Source organism: Cygnus olor, chromosome 20 (genome assembly GCF_009769625.2).
Source record: "Cygnus olor isolate bCygOlo1 chromosome 20, bCygOlo1.pri.v2, whole genome shotgun sequence".
Lineage (NCBI taxonomy): Eukaryota > Metazoa > Chordata > Aves > Anseriformes > Anatidae > Cygnus > Cygnus olor.
Window position 1 is genome coordinate 3,227,561 of NC_049188.1, and position 15,220 is coordinate 3,242,780.

Sequence of the window (15,220 nt, forward strand, 5' to 3'; positions counted from 1 at the left end):
ACATCGTGTAAGTCTCACATCCTCACTTTAAAGACAGATGATACATTGCCAGGGCCATAGGGCAGGCAAACAGTTTCTAAGCACATCTAAGGTCTTCCCTCACGGAAGCTATCTGATCAAGACAACCCCAAGGGGACACACGCAACTAAATCATAAGAACCAGTTGCTGTTTTGGCCTCAAGCCTGTCCTGGGTGATATGATATACAGATAACACCATAGACACATCTACACCATTCCAGCAAGAGACAAATAAAAGCACAAGCTGAAATGTAGGCCAGGATCCTCAGATAGCCTAACATGTGCCAAGGTCAATGGCTTTCAACACACATTACAGCCGTTGAGATTAAAATATTACAAAGAGATCTGCCCGTGATAAAAAGTCTGTAATACTGAAGAGATGTATGCAGATCTTAGCCACCACCGTGGTGCTCTGGTGATGTGAGAAACTGAATTTATCAACAAGTGAACCTGAAATAAAACATACCCATCAGCACAGCAGTAGAATGCCTCTGTAGAAATCAGTTTGATTGAAGATAAAATCAAGCAGAGCAGACCCCGAAGAAACCAACGTGTAAAAAAGGGACAAAAATGACAAATTCCTTACTTTTTAATCACAAACCGGATCCGCTCCTTCGCTAGAAGTATCCTCTCAAGACGGGGAATGCCATACGTGGATGGCCTTCGGAAGGGAATTCCTTCTGGCAGACCTTCCACATAAAGGTCTTCCATGTGTGACTGGAAGAGTGGGTATGGGATAGACACCGGACCTTTAGCTTTTATAGCTTGAGCTTTAAGAGAAAAGGAAAATCAAATCATTAGACTAGCTTGTGGCTCTATCCAAGCTTGATACCACTCTGAAAAACATTAAAATTAGCAGACAGGCGATCAACCTCTCAGCAATTTTAAACATGAAAGCATTCATATTTGTGGTTCCCCCCCCCCCCAGCAAATCACTCTAATTTACAGTAGAGAAGGTGGAGACCTGCATACATATGCATGCATATGCAGATTTCTTCTTTTGCATTTACTCTGTAAACGTTTAATAACAGACACTGCACTTGTTAGAATGAAGTTTCACAATATTTTAGTTTTGTTTAAAAACATGATTTGAAATATGAAATTATCTAGACTTAATGATACACCAAACATGTTTCAGTTCATTAGCTCTTGTTATCATCATTTGTTACTTTCAATGGTTTACAAACGTCATCGATGCCTGGGGGGGACACATATCCATTCTTTTGAGTGAATTCCTAAAGCTTTGGTGTGTTTTAGAAATGCAAGAAATCACCAATAAACTCAACAGTACACCTCTAACACAATCCAGAAAAGTAAGGCCCTACTAATGAAATCTTTGGAGCAAATGAAAAGCAAACAACAGATTCACACACAGCCGGGAAAAAAAAAAATCAATGTATTCCTTTAAGTTATGAGGACCTTAATCATATATTAATACACCTATCATGCTGGCAAACCTTGGAGAACAGCAGGATGGTTTGCAAATACCGAGGGCTAATTTCTTTATACTTACAAGAGCATGTTAATTTTGTAGGCCATGCAACAAGAATTCTCTATTAGCATCTGACCAGCCCGCAAACAGTGTGCTACGTTCTGTTGTTTTGCTATGGAAATTAAATGCAAGAAATGAGTTGAGGAGAAAAACATTTTAACAGATCAAAGAGGTGCCCTCAATGCAACTTGTTGAATGTAATTATGGATCTGAGGGGCAGCATTTGGCCTTTAAAGCTCACAAGGACAGTGCACTGATTTCACCAGCACTGCAAGATATTCAGCCAACTGGAGCAATAAAAAAGTTTCTCAAGGATTTTTAAATTAACAAGAACAGTGTGGTCATAACTAAGTTTCCAGCAATTTATTCCAGGTGTCTAACTCAGCTCCTCCAGCTCTTGGGGAAGGCCAGGCTTGTATGGGGAGAAGCCTGTGAGGGCACGGCCCAGGCATGGGCTGGGCTCCCCATACTGACCCCGCACTGTGAAACCCCACATACAGAAATGTTCTCACGCTGGACATTCTGCAAGGCACTGAAGGACAGTCCAGGTGAGGTCTAACATCATGATCTAACATGATCACAGAGTTAAATGCCAAGTGGAGCAACCCGAGGTAGGCCAAACCAGAATAATACAGTGATGTGTCGCGCAATTTCTGAAAGCGAAACTACTCGAGGCAATTCTTCAAGCCACACATAGACAGTGGTTCAGACACTGGTATACGCAAAATGCTCACATTAACTCCCAGATTCTTAAAAGCAATACAACAATTTAGGTTTTAAAGGCATTTGGATAACACTATCCACCATGTGGAAACAGACTGGTTCTAGGTGTGTTTATCACATAAGGCCACACCTCAAGTGCTGTGTTCAGTTTTGGGCCCCTCACTACAAGAAGGACATCGAGGCACTGGAGCATGTCCAGAGAAGGGCCACAATGCTGGTGAAGGGCCTGGAACACAAGTCCTGTGAGGAGCGGCTGAGGGAGCTGGGGTTGTTTAGTCTGGAGAAGAGGAGACTCAGGGGAGACCTTATTGCTCTCCACAACTCCCTGAAATTAAGGTGTGGGGAGCTGGAGGTCGGCCTCTTCTAACAGGTAAGTAGTGATAGGACTAGAGGGAACAGCCTCAAGTTGTGCCAGGGGAGGTTCAGGTTGGAAATGAGGAGACATTTCTTCTCAGATAGAGTAGTCAGGCATCGGGACAGGTTGCCCAGGGAGTGGAGTCACCGTCCCTGGGTGTGTTCAAGGAAAGACTGGATGTGGTGCTTAGGGACATGGTTTAGTGGGTGACATTGGTGTAGAAGGTGGTTGGACCAGAGGATCTTGGAGGTCTTTTCCGACCTTAATGATTCTGTGACTCTATGATTCTAAAAAGTGAAGCTTTGAAGATACCGCATGTATCTTTGTCTTATATTCTGATGAGCATTACATATAAAAATGTATAAAACTGTGAGAATTGTTTCAACCAGCTTGATTCCAACTGCTACGTATAACACGGCCAAAACTAGAGACAGAATATATATGTACAAAGAGAGGGACATGACTTGAAGATGTCTCTTAGCAAACAGACTAAGAAAACCTGTCCAAACACGACTGTCAGAGACAGGACAATCACCGAATGAGCTGTTGTGTATCGTACTAGTCCTTCGCTAAAGTAGATTTTTATTGCAGTCATATACCTCTTCCAAGAAATTCAAACAAAACTTGCAGCCCTGGAGGCTGTTGTGGTGAGTAGTAAAAAGCGTAACAAATCCAGCAGCCGAGTTTCAGATGGAAAGAACTGTTTGGGAACAACAACTGGCCAGGGGGCAAAAATCAAGTACATCACTAAAATCTAGACCATTCCAGAGCTTCAGAGTAACAAAAATCCCATTTAAATAAATAAATACCTAACAACAAGTTGTTTTTTTTTTTTAAACAAGCGAGAGTCTTTATTTCACCTAAACCAGGAAATGTTTTAGCAAATACTCTTCAGACAAGGTACACAATCAGCAATACAGTCTGCACTGAGATGTCTTGGATTTACAAGTTTTTGCTTAGAAATTTCTTTGGATATAGATTTTATTTTTATAAATTTGCCTATATCTGTGAGATCCTCTCTTGTATTTACACCATAAAAAAATAATTCCATTAGTTTACATCTAAACACTAAAATCAATGTATTTTCAAGAGAAGCACTCTGAGAATTCTGGACATCCATAACTAATTTCAGGAAATAGGAAATTGCATGCCCATACAAATAGAAAGAACTGGAATCAGATATGGGTTGGTTTATGAATTAATGATATGTTGTCATCCACAGGGAAAAAGGGGTGGTTTAATACTGTTTGACATTCTACAGAAAGTCAGGAATAGCTCTTTCAGACAGACTCCACAGATTTCTAGACTGGCTATGTGTAAACAACAAAACCAAAATTAAAGTAATTCTCAGAATTCAATGATGCTCCTTTCAAGAGAAAGAAAGAAATAAATACCGTGAATCAGATTCTGAGCTGCTTTTATTTGGTGTGAGTTGCTTTCAGTGGGCTATTTAAATGTCAGCTGATAGTCACACTTGAAACTTCTAATGGCTTTAACATATCGTAAGCTCCATTCCAAGGATGCCTCCACTTCTGATGGCAGAGGAGCACCACTATGTATTTTGAAATTTTTACTGATGCTATTTTACTCTGACATGTGGTCACAAAATATGTCTAGGTGCAACATCTGGAGACATTCCGGAGTCTAACACGCGTGTTTCTTTTTCTCTCCAGGAACCACTAAAATGTAATTGCTGCTTCACTGCAAATCAATCATAATCAGAAAGCAACAATCAATCATTGGTAACCTCTCCCCAAAGACATTTCCTAAGATTATTTCACTTAAGAACTCAATGTAATTACAGGAAAAATGCCAACTACTCAAATGTGCTTGCCCAAGACATGAGCAGACTGAAGCTCCAGGACACTGAGCACAACTGAAAAATGAAATCAAGTTTTGCACTAAGATGCCAAACACAGTCACCCAATTTCAAAATCACTCTGCTCATCAAAAAGCTCCTGCTCCCAGTCTTAAGCCTTCTAACAACATTTAACCCTTTGGTGCTGTCAATCCTGGTCTGCTCCAGAGCCCACAACAAGATGCATGCCAAAATGCTGGGGTTTCCAGAGTCAAAGGACTAGAGCCAATTGTTTGGAAAGGAGCATAACACATACCATATTTTCTCTCAAACAGTTCTTCAACTTGCTTTCTCAAGTCCGTAATTCGAGCATTCCATTTCTCTGCAAAGAAAAGAAGAGGACATGTCAGACTACAGATGAAACTGAGAATCTTGTTAAATCTGTAACTACTAACTGAAATACACACTGTTTTTATTGCTCGCTTGCACGCAGATGCCTGGGGAGTATGGCATAGCCTATACCTCGAAATATATTGGTACATTCAGAAAGAAAAAGCACAGATTAAAATGTTTCAGATTGCCTCCCAAACTTGTGCAGATGTAAAATCAAGTTTAAAAACCATAAAAGGACAAAAACCAGGCTAAAGTCTGCCCAAAACTGGTTTCTCTTTGATGCAGCTCTCACTACCATCAAGGGAAAAGGCAATTTGAGCTGCTGGTGATAGCTGTCCGAAGCCAGGGCCTGAAAAGCTTCATAAAGCTTACAGTGAGTACACGATCATCTTTTTGTGTAAATCTGTACAACTATATGGAACAGGAGGCATCATGCCATCCTCTTCCTTAATCCAGCATTTTCCCAAATCCTGATTTTGCAAGATATCCACATAAATCCCACTTCTGAAGTAAGATGCAGGTTGCAAGACAGAAGTTATCCTACTTCAATTGTGTATTCCCTGGAGAACTGGATTAATTGGCAATATTTTAACATCTTATTTTCTGCCTGTGACAGAGAGCACACATTTTCACAGCTTTTTGTACCATCTCTATGCTTTAAGGAAAATGCCACAAGTCTTTTGTAGATGGTACCAGATGCTTGCTGGCCTTTAAAAATGAGTTAATAAGCAAGTTTACCTGCAGCTTATTTCTTACACCAAAGATTTGAGTCTAGTAACTGCAGAGGTCAAAATATGAGGCCATTCAACCTACTACACTTCCTGTTGTCAAAAAGCTTTTGTATCAGACGAAACGGAAGAATTGTGAGTCCATATCAAAAGAATTTTAAATATTCATTCTCAGACCAATGTATACAACTTTGATCACCATTTTTAAGCCTGAAGTTTTAAATGTAATTTTGTAGACATCAAGAGGACAGCATACTTCAGATGTGGGCAAGAATAAGACCTAAGGAAAGACTGTTTTGGCATGCTGCCTTGCATCCATATAAACTCTTTATTCTAGTTAACTAGCAAATCATTTACATAAACTAACCTGTTTGTATTTTAAAATTGCATGCTTGTAGATAAATTGACATAATTGCTTCTGCTGCCCTTTTTACTGCTACTCTGTAGTGCACAGATTCTTAGCTGTTAAATGTCTCCAGCACAATATTCTCCACTCCAGTGTCACTTTGACCATATAATATCTCCCCCTTTAACCACAGATGCATAGCCAGCTAGACTTCTTTCTGATTCCAACACAACCCCTTACAGCATTTTTGTTGACCTACAGAACAGTGGATTAGCAGCAGCTCTACCAGTAAGTCAGGAAGATCCGAGTCTGAATTTACTGGGCTGAAGGGGAAACCCTGCTTCACTGCACAGAGCTGGTGAACACACACAGACAGTCCTGGGACAAGGGTTTTGAAAGGCACTTACACAATTCTAGATTGCAACCCGGGGGGAAACTGTCACAGAGTTGAGCTCCCTTCAAGTTCATCAAGGTCTGAGGCTGACTCAGCAAAAGACCTCTAAAATTCAATCTGGTTTTCTTCAGAGGGAGAACAGCCAGCAAGAATGTAATGCTGCATTACAAAACAACTATATAAAAGTATTTAAATTATATTGTTTTGAATATTGGTTATTACTGCAGTTTTAGGAGAGGCTGCTCCCACCCAGACTTGTCTCCCTTTGCTCATTAGCACGCTCAAGAGAGCACTCTTACGTGAGCCATTAAGTTGTCAAGGGTTCATTTTTTTTCAGTTATCAAATCCCACAATCACTGTCCAAATATTCCATGCGGATCTTGTCAATCAACTACCTCCATGCCCTTCTCTCTTCAACATAAACCTTACAAAGATTAATAATCAAATATATTTCAATATGGGCATGCTTACTCAGAATGCTGGATGCAGAAAAAATAAGCAACTGAAAAAAATATCTGGCTCACATTTTGATCAGCACACTGATCTTTTAGGTACTTCTGTATTTTATGAGTAAATTGCCATATTAGGCTGCAGAGTCATTTCAAAATTCGGAAGGGCTATCAGATAGCTGGCATCGTTTTTAAGCAAATTGTCAGCATTATTAACCCCTTGGATTTGGACCAATTACTGTAGAAACATTTTGTCACACACTTCATGCCCACATAGGAAGGCTGAAGACCTACCTCAAACCTAAGCTCACATTCTGCTTTGGTAAACACTCTGCCAAGTAGTTTAGGTATTCTGCAGCTACCTAGATAGGTAGTGGTTTCCTTCTATCCCTGTAAATACCTTCTGAGACCTTGGAACAACACCCTAAGGAAATAACAATCCCGACAATTTCCCCAGCCTGCCCACAGTCTATTCAGTTTAGCCTACTCTCTGCCACTTGGAGACAGGCTCCAGGTAACATCCAACAGACTGGGGGCAACCCGCACAGTGCGCGCAAAATCACTCACATACTGAGCACATTCCTACTCCCATCAACATGCCGTGGAGAAATAAAATGGCCAACAGGCAGCCACTTGAAGCATGCTGTAGTCTGAGAAAATCCATGTTCAACAGCATGTCAGCATGGGGAAGAGCTACACACAGTTTCCATCAGTGTCATAGACATCACCTTGAGACAACAGCTATGGGGACTTATTTTTCCCCTAAAATGCTATGACACAACTGCACTGACGTTTTGGGTCTTTAAGCTTCTGAGCTTTTGATTGAGTCTCCCAGAAAGCAAAAATGTTGTGGGAAGATATTTTTACTGACAATGACAGTTCCTTTCAGCAAAGATATTTTTAACTTTTAGTGGTTGGTTAAGAAATATTTTTGAAATCCAACCTTCCTTCCTAAAGATCATCAATTTCCACCAAGCATCTTACCAGACACTTTTCATCCTCCCTCTGGTTACAATTATCTTGTTTTCCACCAGCTTCCTGTTTGCATGAAACCAAGAGCACAGCAAATCATTCACCCTGCTTCTCTGGCCTCTTGGGGTACCTGATCTCTGGCTCAATCAAGACATACAGGAAATGTCTCCAGCTCACAGTTATCAGACATCTGGAACTCATCAACGTTATGTAAAATACTGAAAGCCCTGATCAGATAAGACAGACTACTCTCTCAAGCATCTGTACCTCCTTTCTAGTCTGCTGAGTGCACACGCCATCGTCATTCTGCAGCTACTCGTGGTGTAATTAAACACCACCTTTCTCCTGTCTGACTGAATTGTCTGAGACTTCATTAGACAAAAATGCAAAATCCTCTGAAATGTCCAAATGCCAGTGCTACAACCACCAACAGTTGCTCCTCTTTTCAATGTAGCAAGTCTATATATAGCAGTTTATTCCTCTGAAGCTTCGCACGTTCGTTTTGTGGTGTTCCAACAATGCAAGGTCCACTCAAGCTTTTATCACCCAATTATTTTTCTACCTTTGCTCTCCGTGTCTAGTCAACCTCACTGTTTATTCCCTTCAAACACTGCTGGCCTGCCAAGGTTAGATACTGTTTTCTAGTAAGGGAATATATTCTAGCAAAAGCTTCTGTGGTATTAACTGCTCAATTTTCTTCTTGAACTTTGCCATTGTGTTCTCTTGATCTGACCAAAACTAACTGATGCTACATGTGGAACTGCCTATTCACATCAATGATCTTTGAGCATACAGCTTTTTTTTTTTTCATTTTCACTGAAAGCAGCATGAAATAGCATGTTTCACACAAAACAGATGTCGCAGGAGATTCTATGGAGATTTCTCAATTGACACCAAATCCCAGCATTCCTAATCATCATCTTAAACACTGTGTCAAATGGCATATTCCTGATTGTGCAGAACCTTACAGAAGTACACAGACTCATGGGATATCTGCCCAGAAACCCACCCAAATCAAGAAGATAAAGGAGAGGTACAGGACTGTGACAAATTACATACGAAGTACCTTAGAGGAGAATAACTACAGTGTGTGGATGCATTTCTACAGTGAGAACTTTATCATGGAAGAACACTACCAAACCCACCTCAACTTTTTGTATATCCACAAGGATGAAGGCATGCTACTCAGCAGAATGGAGTCACTGGTTACTTTCTCAAGAGTGGCTCTTCTCAGCACATCTTCATTGTTCACACCACGTATCAAGAAAGACCAGCAAGACAGGCTCCTGGTCTAAGGCTTGCTATAGCTGAATACACTAGTGAATTTGGTCTGATTTTCTTGCCCAAGAAATCAGCTGATAAAGGAGTTATTTTTATTAAATTATTTACAGTGTCTATATTTGGTGGCCACTTTGACTAATGAAAAACAGAGGTAGCCTAAAGATGATTATACTGCTGCAATACGTCTGCAAATAGCCCTGGGCTCTCAAATGAATATATGCACTTGTGCATACTTACTCTGGAAGTGTGAAATTGTCTAATACCTTTTTTAAAAAACAAAGCAGAGAGAAGAAATCACCTTTAATTTTTATCTTACCAAAATTGAATTCTCTCACTTTTCTTCTCCCAGTATTGGCAGCTTCATTTGCTGACTCAGTGTTCTTCGGTCTCTTGTTAGGGGGCAAGTAGTCTTCATCATCTGAAAGAAACATGAAGATATCACTATTTTAAATGTCCAGAGAACTGACAAGCAATATTGGAATTGTTTGAATTTCAAGTTCTGCAAGCATCAATCATCGGTAAGAGCTTCAAATTTTGCAACAAACTACTGATCTGAGTAACTTTAGAAAGCTACTGGCCTGTGTACTAACAGTTTGTGTGAAGCACACCAGCACAAAGCAGAACAAAGCAAAAAATCAAAGCTTCTTCTGCACTTCCTAAGGAAAACAATACTGTGTTCTGAAATGCAACTAGTCATCTCATGATCACAAAATGACTATACAACAGCAAAAGAAAATATACTGTGTAGACAGACTAAATTTTGTATCTAATTGTAAGTAATCTTCCACTAGTAAGTCTTGAAACACAATACCTAAGTTTGATCTTGAAGAGCTCAAAGGTGCTAAAAATAATTTCAAATCAATGTAAAACTGATGTACTTAACTGATATTAATCTAACAGAAGGTCTGCCTTATCTCAAAGACATACAAGTAGATGGAGTGCAGACCTGCAACCCTCAGGGTCATTTTTAGTGAGATGTTACTCAGCCAGTCAATTCCCAATCCAAAATACTAGTTTCCCTGCTAATTTACAAGTTTAAGAAAACTGTTTGATCACCAGTACTTCCATTCTTAGAGAAAATAAATGGTTATATCATACAAAGATGTTAATTTCCCATACAGAATACCTCATGCCGAGGTCACCAGGCATAATGTTGACTTAGGAAGTATAACATTACATGCTGACATCTCTTGCACCTGTACAGTTGTATTACTTTGTGGTAAAGTAATTTACATAGACACAGAATTTAATGACTATTCTAACTACCTCTTCTGTTGAAGTCATGTAAGAATTTTCTCATTGCCATATTATAAAAAGATAAAAGTAATCCCAACAAGTGAGAGCTCTGTCCTAAAATGTATTGCCTAATTTCTAAGTTGCTAATTTGGTGGTCTTAATCTTACCTATTCCAAAAGCAAGCAATGCCAAGCCAAAGTCAATCTGAGAAGTGTCTTAATGCAATTATAGATAGAATATGTAACTCACAAATATAAGAAATACAGCTGACTTCCAGGCAATATCCTAGCATGAAAGAAACTTGGATACTAGTTAGTGGCTTTAGTGCTATTTTCATTACAGCTATACTGCTGGACATATTGATGAAAAAGGGAAATGGTAAGTATAAAGGTTTTTATCTCATGGTTATCAGTATCAGACCCGTAAATTGAAGTTTCACTTAAAAACACCTGCAAAAATCACTTCCGGTATGGTGCAATTCTTCCCAGCAGCTGGCGTTAACTACAAATTGGATATAACTACTATGTGCTTAGAAAAGAATATGCTCTTCAGAATGAATGTTGTAAAAGCTTTTTAAAATCTAAATTAATGGCTGTTAAATAATGAGTACTCTATGTTATTAATACTTGAAAAATATATGAAAAACACATCTCTATTAGGCATTATTTCCAGACTGACCCAGTAAGTCCAATATGATTCAGCATGCTGTAGTTTTTCTTATAAAACAACCAGAATAGGGATGTTTACCAAGCAGTGCACAATGCAAACTGCAGCCAAAGGCTGGTTCATAATCCTATTTATTCAGTGCTAATACAGGCAGGGGTACAGCATTTTTTTGACCTAAAAATGCCCAATGGACTGAAATAAAGGAACTGGATAACTCACCTTCGATGGTGACCTCGACCTCAGGATCCTCACTTGTTTCTGAAGGGGTGTGCTGGGAGGAATCTGAAGGAACAGAAACACAACTGGTGAATGGTGAATGACTGGCACAGAAAAGATTTTTAAGCAAATGCTCAATGATTTTGTATTTTAACTAACACCTGTCAAAGAAGCGCTCTGGCTCAACAAAACATTTTGCATTCACAGTGTGCAACAAAAACAGAAGCAAAGACATCTTACCCTAAGCCTTTAAGCAACTCTAGACACGGGTAAGGAGGTGGGGATTATACATGCTAAATTGCGTGTGCAGCAGTGCAGAGAGTTGGCATTAATGACAGTAGGAAATTCTTTATTCTTGGCTTAATAGGATTAATAGAATCATAAATATTTTTCTCTTTGTTATCAAGGATTACTGAAAACATAAACAAAGGCTGCGTGCCCCTACAGATGATATATTTCTTCATCATTTATACAGACTTATAGTTGTTGCGCTGCCATGATTTCCCTGACAGGCTGCAAGGCCAACAGTAAAAAATGAAAGGGAAATGCATAATCACAATGCTTGTGTTGGGGCAGTCTGCACCAATACAATAAACAGGATTAGGCCTATCTGTACCCTGTAGGAGAAAGAGCAATTTGAATTTAACTCCAATAAAGTTTAAAAAAGTGAAGCCAATTATATTGGAAACTATTTCAAAATTAAGTAGAAATGTATGAAGGAAAATAATTATTCTGGCAATATATTCAAACAGTTCTGTGTACACTTTGAAGAATGACTTCTTTCAGGTTTCTTTAAGCTCTATCACTGTATATCACTTGGGGAGCAAGTCTGAAGGAATGTCCCCTTTTCACTGCTCTTCACATGATGCCATGTATGGCAGAGATTCAGAAACACCTAGTGAGATACCGCAGTTGGAGTACATTCAAATCGTGTCGACTATCATCAGGTTCATGGAAAACACACTATGGTATTTTGATCTAATTCAGACTGAGTGCTTGGTAGATAACTCGCAAACGCAAACCACAACAAACAGAATGAATTAATAGGCAATGTTCTCTTACTACGTGTGAACATGAAGTATCATAAAAATAATTTCATGTCTTTTGATTGCATAGAACCTTTCTTGGAAGCATCAGAAAAGTAAATATATATATATTTGAAAAAGAAATACAATGGATAAATTTTGTGGAAGTTTAAAAACAGCCATGAAGACTGAAAATGGGCCATTTAGTGCAGTACCAAATCCCTGAGAACTAGTCCCAGTTAAAAGAAACATGCAAAAATATCAAACCAGATGGTAACAAAGCTCTGGAAGGAAACTCCCGGAGCAGATGTTTCTTCTTAAACCATATTAAACCAACTAGTTTAAACACTGAAGTACTTTTTAAGCAAAGTATTATCATCGCTAGGTATTTTTTCACTATTTTTTTTTTGCTATGCAGAAAACAGTACCTTCTGCACATCTGCTACATCACAGCCCAATTTTCAGGGCAACTTTTGGAAGAACTTTCAATGCCTATTATCTACACTTCTTTAATAATAGTTAGCAGGGTATTTGTCAAAGACTTCATGAAATCCAAACACATTCATTGATTTTAATTCCTTACTCCTGTTTGTGAGGAGCAACAATAAACATTTAGTTTTATTTTACAGAATCCAGGCAAGACTGTCTACACTGTATGCCTATTAAAGGAAAAATGAAAACTAAGTTGGACTGTTAGGTGCAATTTTTGTAACTGCCCACAGATCTTCTGATAAACACCAACCCTCACAAACAACAGATTTATTCTATGTAGCAAAATCAGGGTATAACTTTCAGCGTATCTTTTTACAGAAGCTTGCAAAGCAGAACAGATTTGAGGAAAGAATGTAGGAAAAAACATATTGTGACACAAAGGGCCACACTCAGCATCTACAGCTATAAAATTCTACAGAGGCAAAAACAAAAGCAAAGTCAAGAGTTTCGGTCATTTTATATAACACTTCCCTCAGGCTCTCTCTTCATAACCAGACACATTGGCTCATGGCATTATGCTTAGGAAAACAAAGCACCTAGATTTTTTTTATTTCTTTTCCAAAAAAGTAGTGCTAGTTGTGAAGTCAGCAAGAGCAAAGAACTTTATTCCCCTTTATCAAGAGAAATGCTTTTGAATTTCATGTAATGGTACCCTTAACTATGGCAATACTTATCTTCAAAGCAAAAATAATGAGATTTGCAAGAATGAGCACTGCTGCTAGCACAACGTGGCCTAAACGTCCAAAAAAAATATCATGCCTCAGGTTCGAGGGCCAGGTGCTTAGAATGAAACTAGCTGCAGAATGATGTACTCTTAATGTCACATCAAAGCATTAAATGGTGGGTGACAGGCACCTCACAATGCAATTTATGATTTACAAGAATGACAACTCCATCCCAACTTGCCTGTAGTAAGCCACAGAGTGGCAAGGTTTACGAGATTAAAAAAAATAGAAAAAAAGACAACCATGTGGAAAGAGAATGGCTGGAGAAGAGGTACAGCTCTAATTAAGGTGCCATCTTTCCAAGTATTTCTGTAAAAAGAAAAATCCAATGATGTTATTTATTTTCATGAAAAATATTTTGTATCTCTAACCTTCTACCAGTATTTCCACATCTGTTCCTTCACTGCAAACAGAACCCTGGTGGCTTCCTTTAGACAAATATAAAGTAAAAACATACCATAACAAAAAACCTTTTTTTTTTTAAAAAAAAAAAAAACATTGAGTATTCAAAGCAAGGATTTTCAGAAGCCAAAAATCCAGAATTATAATGTTCACATGAAAACCTAAAGACGACTCAACTTCTGAATCTCAAAAATTCATGACAGCATGACTACTCCGACCATATGAGGAATGTCATAGCTTGAAACACAGATTAGTTTTTTCTAATGTCAGCAAATGGGCAAAACAGTATTTTTAATTCAAACCGGAAAAGCTGGAAAAAAATAATTAAGTAAACTCATTTCAGATATTGTTGAGAGTCAGCAAGGAACTGCTTCCCCTAAACACAAACTTTCTGTATGCTTGGTTGTGTATGCGTCTGCTCACTTCACACCCAGCTAAATGAAAGAAATGATCAAGTTCTATTCACAATACATAAGCAGAGGCTCACTGAATTTTTTAACTAATTATGAAACAGACTGAATTTCATGAGAAACATACAGTCGCGCTTTAATAAATTACTACTGCTTTAGAGTGGTCAACCTGATGCTCCTTTTCGATTTTAGAAAAGAAATAACAGAAATAAGATTCCTTTTTGTATGTCTCTTTACTTGGATACCTGAAAATAAAGGCATCTGAAAATTTCAATTCTGTTTTAAAGTTTAAATTTCAACACCCTAGCTCTTCAAATCAAAGAGGCAGAGCCCTGAAAAGCAAAACTCACATAATGAACTTACAAGATTTTTGTGAGAAAAAAATAGAACTGTAAGGCCTACCTGTGTAACTTTTTGCAAGAGCAATTTTTTCATCCATCTCTGATGTTTCGGAAGGGCCTGCTTGGGAACAAAGAGAATGCCTTTTAAATTGTCTCTCACAACAAACGCATTTTCCCAGTCCATAGAGGAATTTGCCAAATAACTCTTATCTTCACATATCATATGCTCATTTCATACTTTCTGTAAAGTTAACTTAGGAAAAAGTCTGTGAAATAACAACAACCTCTAAGTCTTTACTCGTTCAGTTTAGCAAAATAAAAATTTGAGAGGCTAATGGAAGGTGCTTGCATTTCCTGCACTACTAAACAGTCAGAAAGACTCACATAGAAAAGCAGGTTTTCAGTTTTTGTATTTGTGTTAATAAACTAAACTAATTTTAAAACATCAAATGCTGATGGCTCTGATTTTTTTCCAATTACCTTTTAATTAGCTCGATCTTTTCCCTATGTGCTAAAATTTATTTTCCCAGCAAGTCCTTTCTGACTCTAAAATTTCTACCTACATTAAATAGACAAAATCAGAAAGATTGAAAACATTTACAGCACTACAAGTTTTTCTGCTTTTAATCACAACAGCTCTTTTGACTCCACGTACAGACTGCTTTACAAAAGCTGCTGCAGAAGCCCAGAAGGTAAAATTACCACCACCAAACCCCTACTGCTTAATGCGTTGGCACTACTGCATCTAGACTGCAAG

General features: G+C 38.4%; 1 protein-coding gene across 36 annotated transcripts in view; it reads right to left on the reverse strand.

Annotated features, from left to right (window-relative positions):
• Positions 1-15,220, reverse strand: part of GTF2I (general transcription factor IIi) — a 71,495-nt gene that overhangs the window by 26,756 nt on the left and 29,519 nt on the right. For 23 of the 36 annotated variants that reach the window (XM_040533047.1, XM_040533039.1, XM_040533030.1 and 20 more), the window contains 5 exons: positions 14,525-14,584; positions 11,072-11,134; positions 9,267-9,368; positions 4,704-4,769; positions 606-789 (listed from right to left, as the gene is read on the reverse strand). In XM_040533047.1, the coding sequence (XP_040388981.1) occupies positions 606-789; positions 4,704-4,769; positions 9,267-9,368; positions 11,072-11,134; positions 14,525-14,584 (475 nt within the window). The remainder of the gene's footprint in view (positions 1-605; positions 790-4,703; positions 4,770-9,266; positions 9,369-11,071; positions 11,135-14,524; positions 14,585-15,220) is intronic. The other 13 variants (XM_040533060.1, XM_040533058.1, XM_040533046.1 and 10 more) reach the window with 1 other exon arrangement.